The 19,372-nt window shown below is 41.8% G+C and overlaps 1 protein-coding gene across 1 annotated transcript in view; it reads left to right on the top strand.

The window, feature by feature from the left end:
* MAST4 (microtubule associated serine/threonine kinase family member 4) overlaps positions 1–19,372 on the top strand; it is a 99,087-nt gene that overhangs the window by 59,353 nt on the left and 20,362 nt on the right. Inside the window, exons 13-17 of the mRNA XM_067316435.1 lie at positions 7,316–7,524; positions 8,243–8,381; positions 9,389–9,521; positions 10,256–10,421; positions 13,370–13,471. Of these exons, the coding sequence (XP_067172536.1) occupies positions 7,316–7,524; positions 8,243–8,381; positions 9,389–9,521; positions 10,256–10,421; positions 13,370–13,471 (749 nt within the window). The remainder of the gene's footprint in view (positions 1–7,315; positions 7,525–8,242; positions 8,382–9,388; positions 9,522–10,255; positions 10,422–13,369; positions 13,472–19,372) is intronic.

Genomic DNA, 19,372 nt, shown 5'->3' with positions numbered 1-19,372 from the left:
TGCTAGTTACTCTCAAATACTCCAGGACTTCAAAGGCCTTTTTCCCCAGCAGTTTGCAGCGGCTGCTGCTCCTCGCTGGCTACATCACTCTCTCCTTCCCTTGGCAGCTGCTTCATCCCCTCCCTTCCCCCTTTCATCTCCTACCCAGTTTCCTCTTTGTCTTATCGGAGGAGGATGAGAAGAGCTGTGTGTGGTTGGTACGTGTAGGAGAAACGGATGTCTGAGTCACTAGACCTGCCCAGCTTTCAAGTAGTTTTAGGATGGGTGGGAGTGGGGGAAAGGAGGGAATGGATGCAGAAGGGTATGTTGAGACCAGAAATGTGAAGCTTGCTGCCCGAAGGCAGAGGCTCCATAGGTCTGTGGCTCTTGCTGCTTAGATTTTTACAGTCAGAAGGAGCCTTGATCAGCCATCAAGAAGCATAGACTAGAGACAACTGTCCATTTGAAACAACAGGACAAGTAAGGATTTGAAAAGCTGGAAAAGAAAAGAAGAAAAATCAAGGCTTACTATGGCGTGTATGATGTAGACATGCAAGATTATTCTTCATGTGAAATCTTTGTTTACGGAGGGGAAAATCAATATCTGTTATGTGAAAGACCTTAATGAACGTAATTTGTAAAACTGGCAATATAAATGTGGTAAAAGTTGGATGAGACCCTGGTAAATTTGTGAGGAAAGATTTAATTTAGGGTGAACAGTTTGGAGTGTATCCAGATTCTATTTGAATCATTATTGTCCTTCTATCAAAACTGAAAACAGAGGTAGGCTGGCTTCTGAGTATCTGTGGTTTACACTGTGGTAATATTAGAAATGGAAAATATCATTAGTTTTAGTAGGATGCTATTCCATACTTAAACAATAACAAAGTGAATTTCATTGTTTTGGTTTTTTGTTTTAAATGAAACAAGAAAAATCAAGAACAAGAAAGAAAATAAAGATGTAGCCCACTAGCGACTAATGTAGAGCATAAGGAACGCATTCAGTGAACTGTGTGAAAATAGGCTACTTTTAAAAGTACTTTTTAATAAAATTTGAAATCACTTTCAAAAGTGACTTTTGCACCTAGTCCCTTATGCTGCTGAAAGCTGAGAAGGCTTGAGCTCCTAAATCTTCTAGGATACCATTTTCTCAAAAGTACCTGTGTGCTTGAAGATTTCCATTCTGGTGTATCAGATAAGAGGAACAGTAATATCAACTGACTTTTTTGTAAGTATTAAGCATTTTTTGCATTAGTGCCATACAATTGGTGGTTGATTTACTGAAAACTTACGATCAGGTCTAAAGGGGAACACATCACTATTACCAGCACTCCTTTTAACCTGTCCATAAAATGGAGTATAATTAAACATATCTGTTAATACAAAGCAATAAACTAACCCCTAGGTGTTTATCACAGCTTATTACAAGTATAAGCAGCTGAAATAAAAATTATTGTTACTATGTACAAGGATTTTTTTTTTCCTCTTCTGCATTTTTCCAGGCTATTAACTTCTTGAAATAACCTAAATATGTGTGAAGTCTACCTGTGCTTCATTGATTTATTCTCAGAAATACATCAGTGGGCATATTTTGTGCTGAGTAAAGATTTAGTATGATATTGCAATATTTTGTTTATTTCGAGGTTATAATGGAGGGTTTCATTCTGAACCAAATTTAAAAAAAAAAAAAAAGCATACCTTCTGGTGTCTTTGATTTTACTGTGGTGTTTTTGCCTCCATTAGTGAAATGGAAAGCTTTTACTGCTTGAAAGAGTAATTGTTGGTCTTGGCATGCTGTAGCAAAGATTTGTCAGATACGTTAAAGTTGATGAGTTTAAATATAAACCATTGGTTTTGTGAAAGTTTGAGTAAATATCTTAGCAGTTCTTTGCTTTTAATTGGTTGGGTAAACTCATTTGTAGTGCAATTAAATGACTGTATAGTAGATGAGGTGTATCAGGCTTTTGGGAGTGGTTGGGAATATACAAGAAGTTAAACAAGCTGTGAATCAGTAAATATGTAGGATGCTGGCCAAGTCATTAATGGTTTCACAAGCTGTCTGTTTGACTTTTTTTCAGGCAGCCAAAACTTTTTATGCTTTCCCAGTTTTATACTTTTACTGCCATCATAGCAACCTTTTTTTTTTTTCTTCCCCCAAATTATTTCAGCTCTCAAGAGGCAGCAGGTAGTCCAACCCCTCAAGTTTCATATCAGCCTGCTTTCATGAACCAGCCGAACAAAGTAGAGGTTACATTTGATTTCAGGGAAGAGAGTGGTCTTAGTAAAGAGAACCTGTACTAACATATAAGCGTAAAGCAAAAATACAGTGCTACTTTAGGAGCTGCGTGGAATGCTTTTACTTCTGCAAAGATTATTATGTCAAGGCGTACACGACATACTGACTGTTGGTGTTGCTTGATAAATTGTTAACTCTCAGAGGTGGTGTTGGCTTGAGCAGCTGCTGCCCCTAACCCTTGGTACTCATTCTTGTCTCTTCTTCACCCAGTTGACAGTACTGGCTCATGTGCAGTTGTATTGAGAATGGGACTAAGGAAGCTTCCCAGCTGCAAAATAGCACCCCTGTCAGTCAGATCAGTTCATCAGTCTGGCAGTCACCAAATCAGGAGTGGAAGTGTGGGAGAGTGGGGGGGTGGGGGCAGCTATGTAGGCTCACTTAAGTAGCAGCACCTCTGAAAGGACCACAAATAAAACAAACTGTATTTCTTTTCTGTTTATCCCTGTTGGTGACTGGTCCACAAAGAGTAAAAGGCTTTGGTTCCTAGAAGTCTATAGCTTTACAGTGCAGCTTAGAAAATAGAGAGTAGTGATTTTTGTGCTATGGGGTTCTTATATTCATCATAGACTTACTCAAAATGGTGAACTTCAGTGAACTGGTGGACTGCTCAGAGTGAGTCTCCCTTCTCAGTGCATTGTAGGCCGTGTGCCTTATCTTTCCTCTGTAGCTAATCTGTATGTGAGGATCTAATAGTGGGAGCTACTGCTGTTATCTCCAGTGGTAGAGAAAGAATGTTACAGTGCTGAATGTCTTGAATTGCGTCCTTCCTGAATGTGCAGCATGCGACAGACTGATGAAGAGCTCAGTTTCTTGAACATTTCTTCTACAAATACAGACCAGTTCTTCTTACAAAGCTTACTCAGGAAATCTGGGCAGTGGTTTCACCATTTTGCACCTATGTTTACTAGCTGCCATAAAGATAGAAGTTACTATTGTTAGATATAGAGAGTTGCTTTTATTGGCTAAGATCTATGGAAGTATTGAAAGAACTAGGACTAGTACTAGTTGTGAGAGGAGAATCACAGCCACGTGTTCTCATCTTCCTATGGCTAGCATCTCATTTGATACTAGGCAGGTTAGGATATGTCTGAAATGTTGCTGGAAGGAGGCTGTGCACTGTGTGCCAGGGCTTTGAATGCCCCCACCGCACTGGCTAGTGTTACTAGGAGTGCTGGCATTTCCTCCATACCCCCACATAAATCTGATGTGGTCACGGCCATCATCTAGCTAGGAAATGGTGGAACGTTGCTATGTAAATTGTGGTCTTAAATAACTACTTGTAAACTTATACTGTCGTAACATTACTCACAGGTGCCCAAATGGCTCCCCTACGCTGGAGAAAACTCGGACTAATTCCAGGGTAATACAGAATTTAGCAGTCAGGATATTGCTTATGAAAATGAAGCATAATTCTTGGTTAGCAGCTATAGTTTTTAAACAGTAAATATAGTAAACACAGTACCTGTGTTTCCACAAGGATTTCAAGGTCCTTTAACAAAGTAGAGAATCAGGTCAAAGCAATTGACACAGCTATGTTGGCCTAAAGCAGTGAATGTAGACTAGATTACACAATAGGGCTAAAAGATGAGGTTATTGAAGGAACTTTAAACTAGGGCTGGAGCCTATAAATAATTTAAGGGAATAGAAATCGGTGTTGTAAGATTTGGAGGAGAGATTGCATTATAGTTAAGTTGGAGCAATTGAGGAACCTGGTCGTCATTTCTCTTGTCATCTTACACACGTGTATCCATGTTTTGTATTTGTGCCTAGCAGAAAAAAGGTATTTTAGAGAGGTTTTTTTTTCCAAGCTGAAGAAGATGATTTATGTTAGAAGTGAAAGAAGGTCATATTTGGACAATCCCAAAGTTTATGAATAGATTTCCCTTGAAAAGTAAACTTATCGTGATGAAATATGACATCAATAAAACACAGGACACTTGTGTACATGATGAGGCCTGTACAGTGAAATTGCAGAGATTGTTTTAGAAATCTCTTGTAGCCATGTTATGAAAATAGGAAGAGGGAGGTGAGAAAGCAAATTGTTTCTTTGAAAACGTAGAAGGCCCCGACAAAGCCACTCTGTGGCTTCACAGGCAAAGATGGCAACCCACTGTGCTCAAATGGGTTGACAGGGCAAGTGGATGTTCTGGGAAGGGCACTGCTTTTGTATGAAGGAATCCTAGAATTACAGTTGTCTTTATAATATACTGAGAATCATGAGCTGAGTAATTAGTGGCCAAGGTCAAGAAACTGAGTAAAGTTTTCAACAGCATACTACTGTAACAGTCCTGTGCTCCTTCACTCCTTTCAAGGCAAAGGTGCTTGGACATAGAAACAGTGGATTTACCTCGATGCTGCTTTAGTTTCATTAGGGACTTCTTTTATATTACCAATCACATTTACGATCTTTTGAGAAGATGGAATGAATTAGCAAGGAAGTAGAAAATGAGGCCACTTCTCTTTCTAAAGTAGTTGGACAGAACCACTGAAAACTAATGAACACCCTTCATTGAGCTTTCTTTTTGTGTGAGGATCTGTCTCTAGTATTACCGGACATTTGTTCTCAGTAAACACAGAAAGCAGTTGTGAGTGTGCTTAGAGTACTGGTAGGTTGGGGGAATGGCAAAACTGCAGTGAATTTGCAGTATGTTGGAGAAAGAACGGAAGTCTTCAACAGGAGTAAAGTGCTGCTGTATAGGGCATAGTTTTCTTTGTAAAGCGTAAATGCTGTTTGCTCTGGTACTGTGGTACACAAAGGAGGATGTGAATAAGTAATGATATAAACTTAATTATGTTGAAGATAAAAATTTAAAATCACTTTGTACAGTGTAAGCTGTGTATGTACACATAAATGTGAGAGACACGTAGTATGTTGCTTCCATCTTGTGATTCTGCTGCACCTTGAACTAAACAATTTTTTTCTGAGGATTTGTGTATTACTGAATTCTGGTAGAAATGCATGCAATTATCTTCCTGTGATTACAAGACTGGAGAATGCAATTTAGAGACCTGGGGGAACATGACCAACATGTATTTCCTGGAGGATAGTCAGCCTTACTGATTCTTCATCATTAAATATGGTGGTAATGACTGTACAGGTCCACATGGTATGCAAAGGAATTATTAAGATGCTGTAATAATATGCTCTTGCTAATATCCATCTTTCAAAAGTTCATCTTGACATGCTGTCCAAATTTAAGCTCTGAGAAGGCTCTGCATTCAGAGTTGTAGGCCTGCCAGAGAGCTGCCTGCCCAGAAATCTGTTAAGTTCAGTGGATTGATACAACGTGGGTGGGTTTTTTTGTTTTGTTTTTAAGGATCGAGGCTTTAGGCACCCAAAAGGCTCACTCTTCTATGTTCCAGGAGCGAACCAAGAGCACTGAAATAGGGAAAAGACGAAATTGCAAGAAATTAAAAAGTTGAGACTGACTGGCAGGAGAGATGGCAATAAAAGGGAGAGAGGAAAGACAGACCATAAAGGAAAGCAAAGGAAAAGCGTTGTAAGGAGGGGGTGGAGAAAAGAAATGAATGTGAGGGGAGGAGTGAGAAGAGGTGTGGGACAGAAGGCATGAAGCCAGCAGGGAGGAGAGCTGAAGTGCTGAGCTGAATCACTAGGGGTTTTTGAGCTTGGGAGGGGCATGAGGGAGCAAGGCTGTGTAAGAGGCCCTAAGGGCGGGGTTTGTCTTGGGTTTTGCCCAAGGTGTTTTTCCCCTGGTTTCATAATGTGTAATGTCTTTTACCTGCCCTACCCTCAGACAAGAGAAAGGGATAGTTGGATAGTTCAGCCTTTGGAATCAATAAGAGAAACTTTCTTGTCAAGGAAAGTACTCCACAAAGGAAATCAGAAGGTTTTTTTGTTCTTTGTTTTTTGTTTTTTAAAGTGACTGTAACTTTGGTAGCTGTGTGGAGCTCTTCATAAAAATAGTAAGGCAAGAATCCCCATTTTCATTTAAATAACTGTATGCTGATAATTGGACCTCATGGGGACACCAGATTGAATTTAAAAACTACATAATTCAGTCCCATTTTTTTCCTCTATTTTCTCTTTTCATCCTTTCTTTCCATAAACACTCATTACTGTGGTAATCATATACTGGAGATGCTACAAGCATTAAATGCTGCAAAGTGGATTTCAAGCAAGACAAACATTTTCAGGATTTGCCTCAAGGGATTTTGAGAAATGCAGCAGTAATGTCCTGTGTCAGTGTTTCACAGCAGGGTGATTCCTTTTCCTGAGCATGGCAAGGAAAGTAGCTTGTCTGTGTGAGGTTTTCTTTCACTCTGCTTCCCCCACTGTCTTGACCTGATCTAACCAAGCTTAAGGAAAACTTTGTACTCAATACCCCAGTGGAAATTCTGCATGTCAAGATGCAGCATAACATATTACTGTGTAGTTAATACAGTGATCTTTCAAATTACCTGCTAGTGACCTGCCCTGATACAGATCGGTGTTGGTGTCGAGGCCTGAACAAGTACAGAAGATGATGCATTTTACACTTGGCAATGAAGGAACCACCCATTAAGCAACTTCTGAGGTTGCAGGTGAAACCTGCATGAGAAACTTGTGACATGTTTTAGAATCCCCTGGATAGTGTCTGAGTCATAATTATATGACACCATACTTACAGAATGAGCATTTGTCAGAGTGATTTATAACATTATGTCATAGCTGTTTTTTGTATATAATCCTTTGCTGGTGGAGACGCCCAAAATCTATATGGGCTGAGAGCATTTACAATATTTGTTCAGAGCTTTTTATTTCTTCTTTTTCGTTGGTTTTGTTTGGGGCTTGTTTGTTTTTAACTTGTGTGCTAATGTGTTGACTGAGGCTTATCCTCGTGATGAAACAAAATGAGGTCTTTAGCCATTCTCAGATGTGAAAGGCTTGTCAGCTATGTTAAACTAAAGCCAATTTTTTTCTAATACATATACAGTGGCTTAAAATATATGTACCTATTTTTACAAATATATTTAAAAATACATTTTTAATGTAGTTATTCACGCGCACCCCTTTCTTTTCTTTCATTTGAACTTCTTCAGCGCTGTTTATTTTGTGAGACATAAGGAAACCAGACAAAGATTTGCCATGAAGAAAATTAATAAGCAGAATCTAATCCTCCGAAACCAAATCCAACAGGCTTTTGTTGAGCGGGATATCCTGACATTTGCAGAAAATCCATTTGTTGTCAGCATGTATTGCTCCTTTGAAACAAGACGCCATTTATGTATGGTCATGGAATATGTAGAAGGTAAAGTATCTCTTTTCTTTTACTATGGAAGAACAGGGTTTCCTAACACCAAGAAAGGAAAATAACCCATGTGGTACTTGCATTTAGAAGGGCCCCCTGTGTGTCCTCTGTGCTCTGGCAATACTTGTTTAGTATCTAAATCCAAAACCAAGATGGCTTTCTTCCCAGTTGTTATCTACTGGTGGGAGCTTGTAAAATGCTTGTGCTACAACTATAATAGGAAATAACTGCTCCTTGAGTAAGTTCCTCATAGAATATAATCATAAGAGTCCTAGCATTTGAAGTTCATGTGAAAATGCTGTTTGCTTTTCTGGATTTTAAATTTTCATCAGCAAGTCCTGGGGTATTTACAATAGTGATTTTTCAAAGAGAGAAGACGAAGCAATTTGCAAAGGTGCTGATGTTGAAGGAAAACACAGTGGACAGAGAGAGTGCAAGATGAAATACCCAGGCTATGGTTGTTCGGGCATTTTTCAGTGGCAGTACGGGCTTAATTGGTTTCCAGCTGAACCCTTGTACCAGTCACTCCCAGCTTCACGCGGTTTGGCAGTACAATGGTTGGTGTGGCTACATGGTAAACTGGATCATGGAAATGATCTGGCTGAAAAATAAGCATTTATGGCTACAATTTATGCCTACTTCTGCAGCATATATGGATTATGCTGATACACCTCAAGAATTTATGGCGCCATCTGGAATGTTTGTCCTTTTTCCACAGGTGGAGACTGTGCTACTTTGATGAAGAATATGGGTCCCTTACCTGTAGACATGGCAAGGATGTACTTTGCAGAAACTGTTCTGGCCTTGGAATACCTTCATAATTATGGAATTGTACACAGGGATTTGAAGCCAGACAAGTATGTATAAGGAATACAACCATAAAAAAACTTTGAAATTGTTAAATAAAATATGAAGGGTATAATTTTACTATGCATGATGCAGAGTTTTTCATTGTGAATGTTGTCATGTAGATTCACAATTTCTGCACAATTTATGAATTTTCATTACCTGCAATTACAGAGAATATATTTTTCCAAAAGTGTTCTTTTAAAGCCCTTTAAGATGGAACAGGCTATCAGAGTAGCTAAAGAAAAATGTACTTATTTTTTCTGGTTGAAATGAAGGGAAATGCATTTTATCCATTAAGAAAAAAATCTTTCTAAGTATACTTAAAACACTGTTTAATACAAAATACCATCAACTTAGATATTTGTATATATAAAGAACAGGTCAACCTGATTGGGAAATGTTTTTTGTTGCATTTTTTTGCATACTTTAGAAATACAGACTCTCTCCTGTATGTGTAAATAACACTACAGCACGTAGCTGTAGTGATTGGTGTAATTGTTGTATCTCCGTTAATCTTCTATCTGTCCCACATTAAAAGAAGATTTGGGATCATGTCTGTTGAGTGGAAATACTTTCATAGCGTGATACTTCATGCCACTGTAATATTAGTTATCAGCTAACTTAATATCTGATTTTTTTCAAAAAAGTTAGATAGCAAATGCCTGCCTTGTTTCAAAAACTAAATGTCATGGATCTTTCAGAAGGATGTCTGCTTCTTTTTTTTCAAAGCATTTTATGTTATAAACCTGGATGTATTTAACTATTACCACTCAACGTGGTCCTGTAAGATGATGTTCAATTGGGTATAAAAATAGTTTGTTTACATCTGGTAAAAACAGTAACAAATGTAAGACTGTATCAGATTTTTAACCTCTTTGTTCTCTACCTGGTACAATTACTTCTTAAATTGTCTTTATATTTCTGCAGTGCTGATGAAACATTTTCCTCTCAGTATAATAATAAGTGCATAATATTGAATGATATTACAGTAACTTCAGATCATTCTAATTTTCAGTTTATTGGTAACATCCATGGGCCATATAAAGCTTACAGACTTTGGCCTGTCTAAGGTGGGGCTAATGAGTTTGACTACCAATCTGTATGAGGGTCACATTGAGAAGGATGCCAGAGAATTCCTTGACAAACAAGTAAGACACAGCCTTTTTCATTTCTACATTGAGTGTTCAAATGAAGTCATGTTTTGCGAGCAGAATGTACTGTATAAACTGTTTTTATTTCTGCATTGGTGTTCCTATTGTATATGTCAGTTACTTTTACTGGTGCCCTGTGGATTGTTGTAGGATTATTTTCCTTTCTACATTAGCATCTGTTAGTAAGATGAACAACCTAATTGTGTTCCAGTCAGTCTGTGAGAGAGACAAATGGAAAGCTCTTTTTATAAGGAATTCAGAAGTCTCAGCAGAGTACTTGTGGAGCACATGATGCATTGTACAACCAAGGGTGCTAAAATCCTTGCTATGGCCCATTTCTCTTTAAGCATGCCTCATTACCGTTGCTCACAATCTGTTCACTGTAAAAGTTACTTAAGATAAAACCATCACAACTTTCATGTAAAGATAAGGATATGTTTAAGTTAAATAAAATATTTGCTGTGATAGACTCCCACATATTAAAGCAAATGAAAAAAGAAACTATCCTTTGCATGACAGACATGCAAATATGATTATGATGCCTAAAAATGTAAGTAGGTCATTTTAAAACAATTAGATTTTATGCAAGCTCAACAGCCTAAAACCTACTGAATTTCATTTCTCCATATTTCCACATTATTTTACATTTCAAAAATTATAAATGTAAATAACATAACATAATTAGTACTGTTAGACTAATTTTACCATCATGTTTGTTTTCTTATTATTAGGTCTGTGGTACACCTGAATACATAGCTCCTGAAGTAATACTGAGGCAGGGTTATGGAAAGCCAGTGGACTGGTGGGCTATGGGAATTATCCTTTATGAATTTCTTGTTGGGTGCGTGCCATTCTTTGGAGATACACCGGAGGAGCTGTTTGGACAAGTAATCAGTGGTGAGGATCATCAGAAAGAAACAAATTTCTCAGCTTGCTGTGAAACATTTCAGTTCATTAATAGTAAAGCCATTTAAAACTTTACTCATACACTAGTTTTTCAAGCTAGTTTTGGTCAAAAAAAGGCACCATTGTTGTAATACTGTAATACACAATTTTCTGTCAAAGCAATAAGAACAAAATTTAGACTAAAAGCTGAACTTACTGTACATTATTGCTGAGTACAGAAATGGAGTAATGTAGAGGACAGTGGTTGAGTTGCACTGCTTGAAAAAGAAAAGCAGTACTAGTAGTCAAATAATGCCACTACAGCACAGTGCTTTCAGTCTTTAGTAAAGAAATTATACCAGAGAAGAAAAGGTTAAAATTAATTTTCATTGTTGGGAAAATGCCTCATGGCACAATGAAGAAATTAAAAAAGATTTAATAAAACCCTAAAACAAATGTCTCCCAAATAATGAATAATGAGAAAGAAAAGGAAACAAATTCAATTCACAGATTGTTAATGATTTCATTGGACATTGTTGTAGTGTAATGTTATTTCTGTAACATCTGTTCTTTTTTCATTTAAAATTCAATAACCTTTTAGATCTTAACCTGCAAGCTGACCCTAACTATTGTTATGCAGCTTGTGGCAAAACTAAATGATAATTAAACAGTCTCACTTACTATCCTACCTGCCATTTCCATAAATTTCCCGGATGCATAGATGTAGAAGGCCTCTGCTTATGCCAGAAGTTTAACATAATGGCACCTCTGTTAGTATTTCCCAGCATGTTTTATGATTTGCGTAAAAGGTCCACTAGCTAATACCAAAAACCATCACCAATCTCCCCCCCCTCCCCCCCCCCCCCCCCAAATCCCAAACTAACTGAACCTCCCCCTCCTTGTTCTCTGAGAACTCAAGAAATCTACTTTTGTGCTTAAGGAGACATTCTGTCGTCATCTCACATTTTTGCATCTCTGACATTGCAAGCCAGGCGTGTTTGTAAACTTTAATGAAGTGGACTTGTGACTGCCATCCATTATCTGACCTCTTTATACAATATCCTAGCTGTTTGTGGATTTGTAACCATGCTGTTTGCTGATGTGATGCACCAAGGCCTCAGTAACAGGGAGAATCAACTGTTTAATTAACACAAGCAGCAAATGCTGGCTTTGTTCTTGATGCCCCGTGGCTGCAATGCATATTCATGCTTTATATTCCAAATCAGATTTAAACTGCAGTAGAAGCTGTAGGCAGGCAAACAGGGAAATAGCTCATGTTTTTATTGCATTTCCAGACATGCATGCATTTGTGTTTATATCATTTGGCAACTCTTTGGCTGGGAGGAGGGAAGGAAATAGTCTAAAATTAATGACAAATTTTGCACTTTAGATTTTACATTTCATATGTCATATTAATTTTACTTTTTATAAACCACATTGTCATGTGTTACAGTTTAGCTGATATGTAAGTAAATAACTTCATCTGTTTGAATCTGCCCACTTACCTTGCAGAAATTATTTGTAGGAGTGTTTATAAACCTGATTCATTTCCATCCACACCCCAATGCTGTTGGTCAGTTTAGTTTCTTGTTTCACTTTTGACTTTTCAGGTTTTTCTTTTCTTTTAAATATCCTTATTTACTAAAGTCATTCTTTCTGTCAATATCTACAGGAGAACTCTTTTGATGCAAAAGTTTCCTGTGCTAAAATGTAAGGTCCCTTTGTATTAAACTTCAGAAACCTTGCTACAGAATCCAAGATTTTAATTCCAATTTCTGAGGGTGAAATCTACATTCTACATGAAAATCTACCTTCAATTCTTGCTCTCTCATTTCAGCTCCTTTCTTCTGTGTTGTAGGTTGCCATTCTTTTCCCCCAAGTTGTGTGCGTACAACTGTGGGAGGCCTAACTGTAAACTAGATGCCTAAAATGATCCAGGTTAAAAATAACCCTCCAGAAACAGGTTACAGGTCACGCCTATTTACTTCAGTATCTTTCTTTAAACTCTTTAATGCAAAGATGGAATTCATGTATAACCTTTGATCATGGAAAAATATAGATCATAAAGCACAATCCTGAAGTCTTCTGCATCTCCTGCGGTTGGTCCTAGTGCTCTGGTTCTCTGATGCCAAAATCCCAAACAACTTGTATAGAATTTTGTCTAAACCTGCAATATATTACATTTGTGGAGGCAGCTTCTGCTAAAAATCAGACAAAAAATTGCTGTGTAAGTTGCTATGAGGTTCATGTTCATATTGAAACTGGCACAGTTTTCCACTGTTGAATATAAATGAAGGTTTGGCAGAATTTCTATTCAACCTTACCTGCATGCTGCAGGGTGTAACTTGGCTGCAAGATTTAGGTGTTACTTGGTACGCAGTTCAAAAGGCTTTAGTGATGTAGGAGTGGAAGTGAGTTTTTTCCTCTAAAGTACAGGAGATTTGGAAAAAAGCTATGCTGGCATGTATCTTTCCAGACCACAGGGTCCCATACCTCTTCCCTTAGTCGTGGGAGGAATGACTTCAATGAAGCTACTAGCATTAGAGAGGGATTACAAATCTGAGCAGTGATGGCTGGTTCAGGTCAGCTGTGTCCACCTTATCACCAGTTTCCAGGAACAGAACTAGAATTTAAACCACATTGTTCTTTCAGGGGAGGAGGGACAGTGTACAAGTCGCTAGTGTTTTGCAAGAGCTTTCCATGAGCCAAGCATTGCTCTATTCTACTGTTAAAAACTGTTTTGGGTTAAAGGATACCTGCAAGGAAGATGGGGACATAAAAATACATGTACAGAGAAGGTGTCAGAGTATTGAAGTCAAAAATAGTATGCAACAGAAAGCAACTTGAAAAAGTTGCCTTAACTCTGACTACTGCTAACTTAGTATGAAGGCTTTCATACAGCTTTTGCTGGATGTTGGGACCAGACTTAAATAATAACAAATGATTTTCTTTTTTGCTAGATGAAATCAACTGGCCTGAAAAGGATGAAGCACCACCTTCAGATGCCCAGGATCTGATTACCCTGCTGCTCAGGCAAAATCCTTTGGAAAGACTGGGAACAGGTTAGGTGGCAGTATTTTAAATTTTGTTAGTATACTAGAAGTATCTTCTACATTCAGCATGCTGGGCCTTTTGTCCTTGTATTTGTTTTGCCAGGGAAGCATCTGTCAGTGTGTGCACATGACAGCATGTGGTTATAGCAGAGGTTATTTTGCAGATTCAAACCAGTAGAAGGAGCTTAACAGTATGATGGTTGTAATCATGTAGCATTCACATGTGGTCGTTCTCATTTACTCTTTTCTTGCCTCAATGAGTAAAACAGAAACCTCTCAAAGATCTAGGTAGCCACTGGAAGGAGTTCCTTCCTGAACACACTATTAAATAACTTAAAACAGATATAGAGAAAGGGGATTGAAACACAACCAACTCTTCCTTTGCCAGAAGTACCTTGACCTGGCAATTTAGTTCCTTCCTGCTCTAGAGTGAGTGATGGCTGCTTGAACTAATTATTGAGAAATGACTGCCTGAGGTTGCTTTGTGAAAAGGTTTATCGTTCTCATTCAGCACTACTGCCTTGTATGGAAAAGAATAAAATAAAATGCATGAGTGTTAAGGAAACAAATGGGTATGTCAGAATACAAGCTGCTTATTCTGCTGTGGTCATTCAGTGCCAAGCTTGTTCCATTCCAAGTAAAGAATCTGGTAGATGGTATTAGGTGTAATGAGCGTGCATTGGCTAGTGAAACCACCGTGTGGTTATGTAATATTGTAGACTTTGCTAGTTGATGGAGCAAGATTTTAGTTGGGAATTTGAGAGAGAGACAAAAATGAAGAATATTGCTGATTATTTTTAAGGTGTTAATGTATGGGAGCCTTAGTTACTGCATCCCACTTGGCAAGGCACCACGTAAACCCTAAACAAAAAAATGAGTCTTACAGTGAACACTGTATGTATAAATGAACATAGACATATCTGGGAGGTCAAGGTAACTGAGAGGCAAATTTAGTCAACATGACAGTACTTACAAAATTATCAGCAAAACTGAGTCCAGCGGTCAGATTCAGTGATGCATGTTTTTAGAGCTAACATAAGATGGAGCATTAGGAACAAGTTTATAACTGGCTTTACCACAGTCACTCGGGGAAACATGAGAATCACCCAGACCCCTAGGACTATTGATGTGGTCCCAAACCACAGGTCTTCATTTGGGAAATAGTGAAGTGACAGCAAGGACAGAGCTGTGTGTCCCTTGCTCCCTGAGCATCTGGGGTCTATGTGAACATCACTTAGGCACCACTGTAAGTGATGGTCTGGAGTAAGTGGCATCCAGTAAAGTTTGTTGTTTTCTCTGGCTGCACACTGAGCAAGGTAGGGGTGAGGGAGCTATTATGCCCAAGTGACAGTTCCTCTACTTGCTTCCTGCTTCGTCTGCTGCAAAGGGCACTGCCAAAGGCAAATTGAAGAACCAGAACTAGTTCTATCTCCTTGTTTTAAATATACTAATTTCAGGCATTGTCATTTCATTGCCTGTATGCGTTTTCCTTGTAAACGTAGTGTTAATGCAAGGCTGTCGCCCTGTGAGAGACTGGATCACAAGTAGACTGTGAGTTCTGCCTCTCTCTGTTTTGCTACAGCTGGTTAAGGAAGTGAACTGGCTAGAATTGAACTGGCCTAAGTGCTGTAATGGTCAGCGCCTCCACATGGAACATCAGTTTGTGGGCTGATTTCTTTCGACTGTTCATGGTCTCTCAAGAGCTGGTAGAGCGCAGCTAACAGAGGCAGCGAACAGACGCAGCAGTTTGCGCAGCAGTTTGCGCAGAAGGGTGCGCGAAGGTACCTTCGTTTCTGTTCCCTGTGGTGTACGCTTCCTCAAGTATGGTTGTGACACGCCGCACAGCGCGTTCCCCAGCAGCTGTTGGAGTTGCTGTGTCAGAGGCTTGGACCCAGACCGACCCTCTGACAGTAGATGCGGCTCTACAGGTCTCAGGCTGCAGGGAGTGCTTGGGGCCTCTCCGGGAGGCCTGGGCTGGCAGCCAGCTCTCCTGCAGGAGGTGTGCTGCTGTTGACGAGTTGTGTCGTCAGGTAAGGGAGTTACGGGAGGAGGTCAGTAGGCTGCGCAGCATCCGAGAAGCAGAGCAAGAGATAGACAGGGTATTCTCGGAGACTGTACAGCTCCAGGAGTCCCAACCCCCTGCAGCAGTGGAGTTGCCAGAGGGCTCTGTGCCATGTGAAATGGTACATCATAACATCATAGAAGAAGACTGGAAACTGGTCACTGCTCGTGGGAGGAGAAAGGCTCCTACTCCTCCTGAAGACCTGAAGCTGAAGAACAGGTTTAGTGCCCTCCAGGATGGGGAGGAGATGGGCATGGCTGCCAGGGAAGTACCTGGGACAACAGACCTTGTGCTCTGCCGGAACGCCCGGAAAAAGCGGCGGGTGATTGTTGTGGGGGACTCCCTGCTGCAGGGGACGGAGGCATCTATCTGTCGACCTGACCTCTTGTCTAGAGAGGTTTGTGGCCTGCCGGGGGCTCGTGTGAGAGATGTCATGCAAAGACTGCCTAGGCTCGTCCATTCTTCGGACTATTACCCACTGCTGCTCTTCCATGTGGGCGCCAATGACACCAAGGGCAAACTGGAGACCATCAAGCAGGATTTCAGAGCTCTGGGGATGGTGGTCAAGGGTCTGGGAGCCCAGGTCATCTTCTCCTCAATCCTGCCAGTGAGGGGGGTGGATGAGGGGAGGAGGAGACGGACTTTCCAGGTTAACGACTGGCTGCGCCGCTGGTGTTGGCAACAGGGTTTTGGTTTCTACGACCATGGGACCCTGTTTGAAGATCGACAACTGATGGCGAGAGATGGGATCCACCTCACGAGGCGGGGCACGCGTGTCTTTGCCAACAGGTTGGCCAAGCTGGTGAGGAGGGCTTTAAACTAGGAAAGATGGGGGAAGGGGAGAGTTATAGTGCCAGGGTAGTTGGCAAAAGACTGCTCAAGTCAGGATGCCTCCAACAGGTGAATGCAGCCAGGGAAGTGCGCATGGGATGTGGCTATGGAGGACCCTCTTTTACCCCTCCTGGGAAACCTGCATGCTCGATGACCTCTCTGAAATGCCTGTACACCAATGCACGCAGCTTGGGGAACAAACAGGAAGAACTAGAGATCTGTGTGCGGTTGCAGGGCCATGATCTCATTGCCATTACAGAGACACAGTGGGATAGCTTGCATGACTGGAGTGCTGTCATGGATGGCTACGTGCTTTTTAGGAAAGACAGGCCAGGAAAGCGAGGTGGTGGAGTTGCTCTTTATGTGAGAGAGCAACTGGAATGTATTGAGCTGTGCCTAGGGGTGGATGAAGAGCGAGTCGAGAGCTTATGGGTAAGGATCAAAGGGCAGGCTAGCATGGGTGACACTGTTGTGGGTGTTTACTACAGGCCACCTGATCAGGATGAGGAAGTCGATGAGGCCTTCTACAGACAGCTGGAAGTAGCCTCACGATCCCAGGCCCTGGTTCTCATGGGGGACTTCAACCACCCTGATATCTGCTGGAAAGACAACACAGCTAGGCACAAACAGTCCTGGAGGTTCCTGCAGAGCATTGGTGACAACTTCTTGACCCAGGTGGTGGAGGAGCCAACAAGGAGAGGTGTGCTGCTGGACCTCGTACTTACAAACAAAGAAGGACTGGTGGAAGATGTGAAGGTCGGGGGCTGCCTTGGCTGCAGTGACCATGAGATGGTGGAGTTCAGGATCCTGCGAGGAGGCAGCAGGGCACCAAGTAGGATCGCAACCCTGGACTTCAGGAGAGCAAACTTTGTCCTCTTCAGGGATCTACTTGGAGGAATCCCATGGGTGAGGGCCCTAGAAGGAAGGAGTGTTCAAGAGAGCTGGTTAATATTCAAACATCACTTCCTCCAGGCTCAAGAGCGGTGCATCCCTATGAGCAGGAAGTCAAGCAAAGGAGGCAGGAGACCTGCATGGATGAGCAAGGAGCTCCTGGCAAAACTCAACCAGAAGAAGGAAGTATACAGAAAGTGGAAAGGGGGACAGGCCACTTGGGAGGAATATAGGAATGTTGTCAGAGTATGCAGGGATGCGACGAGGAAGGCTAAGGCCCGTTTGGAATTAAATCTGGCAAGAGATGTCAAGGACAGCAAGAAGGGCTTCTTCAAATACATCAGTAGCAAGAGGAAGACTAGGGAAAATGTGGGGCCTTTGCTGAATGGGGTGGGTGCCCTGGTGACGAAGGATACAGAGAAGGCAGAGTTACTGAATGCCTTCTTTGCTTCAGTCTTTACTGCTCAGGCCAGCCCTCAGGAGCCCCAGACCCTGGAGGCAAGAGAGAAAGTCTGGAGAGAGGAAGACTTTCCCTTGGTGGAGGAGGAGTGGGTTAGAGATCATTTAAGCAAACCTGACACCCACAAATCCATGGGCCCTGATGGGATGCACCCACGAGTGCTGAGGGAGCTGACGGACATTATTGCTAAGCCACTCTCCATCATCTTTGAAAGGTCATGGAGAACAGGAGAGGTGCCTGAGGACTGGAAGAAAGCCAATGTCACCCCAGTCTTCAAAAAGGGCAAGAAGGAGGACCCAGGGAACTACAGGCCAGTCAGCCTCACCTCCATCCCTGGAAAGGTGATGGAGCAGCTCATCCTGGAAGCCATCTCCAAGCATGTGGAGGACAAGAAGGTGATCAGGAGTAGTCAGCATGGCTTCACCAAGGGGAAATCATGCCTAACCAATCTGATAGCCTTCTATGATGGAATGACTGGCTGGGTAGATGAGGGGAGAGCAGTGGATGTTGTCTACCTAGACTTCAGCAAGGCTTTTGACACTGTCTCCCATAGCATCCTCATAGACAAGCTCAGGAAGTGTGGCTTAGATGAGTGGACAGTGAGGTGGATTGAGAACTGGCTGAATGGCAGAGCCCAGAGAGTTGTGATCAGCGGCGCAGAGTCTAGTTGGAGGCCTGTAGCTAGCGGTGTCCCCCAGGGGTCAGTACTGGGTCCAGTCTTGTTCAACTTCTTCATCAATGACCTGGATGAAGGCACAGAGTGCACCCTCAGCAAGTCTGCTGACGATACAAAACTGGGAGGAGTGGCTGATACCCCAGAGGGCTGTGCTGCCATTCAGAGATACTTGGACAGTCTGGAGAGGTGGGCGGAGAGGAACCTCCTGAAGTTCAACAAAGGCAAGTGCAGGGTCCTGCACCTGGGGAGGAATAACCCCATGCACCAGTACAGGTTGGGGGTTGACCTGCTGGAAAGCAGCTCTGCCGAGAAGGCCCTGGGAGTGCTGGTGGACACCAAGTTAAGCATGAGGCAGCAATGTGCCCTCGTGGCCAAGAAGGCCAATGGTATCCTGGGGTGCATCAGGAAGAGTGTTGCCAGCAGGTGGAGGGAGGTGATTCTCCCCCTCTACTCAGCCCTGGTGAGGCCACATCTGGAGCACTGTGTCCAGTTCTGGGCTCCCCAGTACAAGAGGGATGTGGCACTACTGGAGCAAGTCCAGCAAAGGGCTACAAAGATGGTTAGGGGACTGGAGCATCTCTCTTATGAGGAAAGGCTGAGAGAGCTTGGCCTGTTTAGCTTGGAGAAGAGAAGGCTGAGAGGGGATCTTATCAACGTGTACAAGTATCTGAAGGGAGGGTGTCGAGAGGATGGGACCAGACTCTTTTCAGTGGTGCTGAGCGACAGGACGCGAGGCAATGGGCACAAACTGAAACACAGACAGTTCCATCTTAACATGAGGAAAAACTTTTTCACTGTGAGGGTGACAGAGCACTGGAACAGGTTGCCCAGAGAGGCGGTGGAGTCTCCTTCTCTGGAGATATTCAAAACGCGCCTGGATGCAATCCTGTGCAATGTGCTGTAGGTGACCCTGCTTGAGCAGGGGGGTTGGACTAGATGATCTCCAGAGGTCCCTTCCAACCTCAGCGATTCTGTGATTCTGTGCGATTC

This window comes from Apteryx mantelli, chromosome Z (genome assembly GCF_036417845.1).
Source record: "Apteryx mantelli isolate bAptMan1 chromosome Z, bAptMan1.hap1, whole genome shotgun sequence".
Lineage (NCBI taxonomy): Eukaryota > Metazoa > Chordata > Aves > Apterygiformes > Apterygidae > Apteryx > Apteryx mantelli.
The sequence above is the reverse complement of the archived record's forward strand: the minus strand, read 5'-3'. Positions and strand labels throughout refer to the sequence as shown.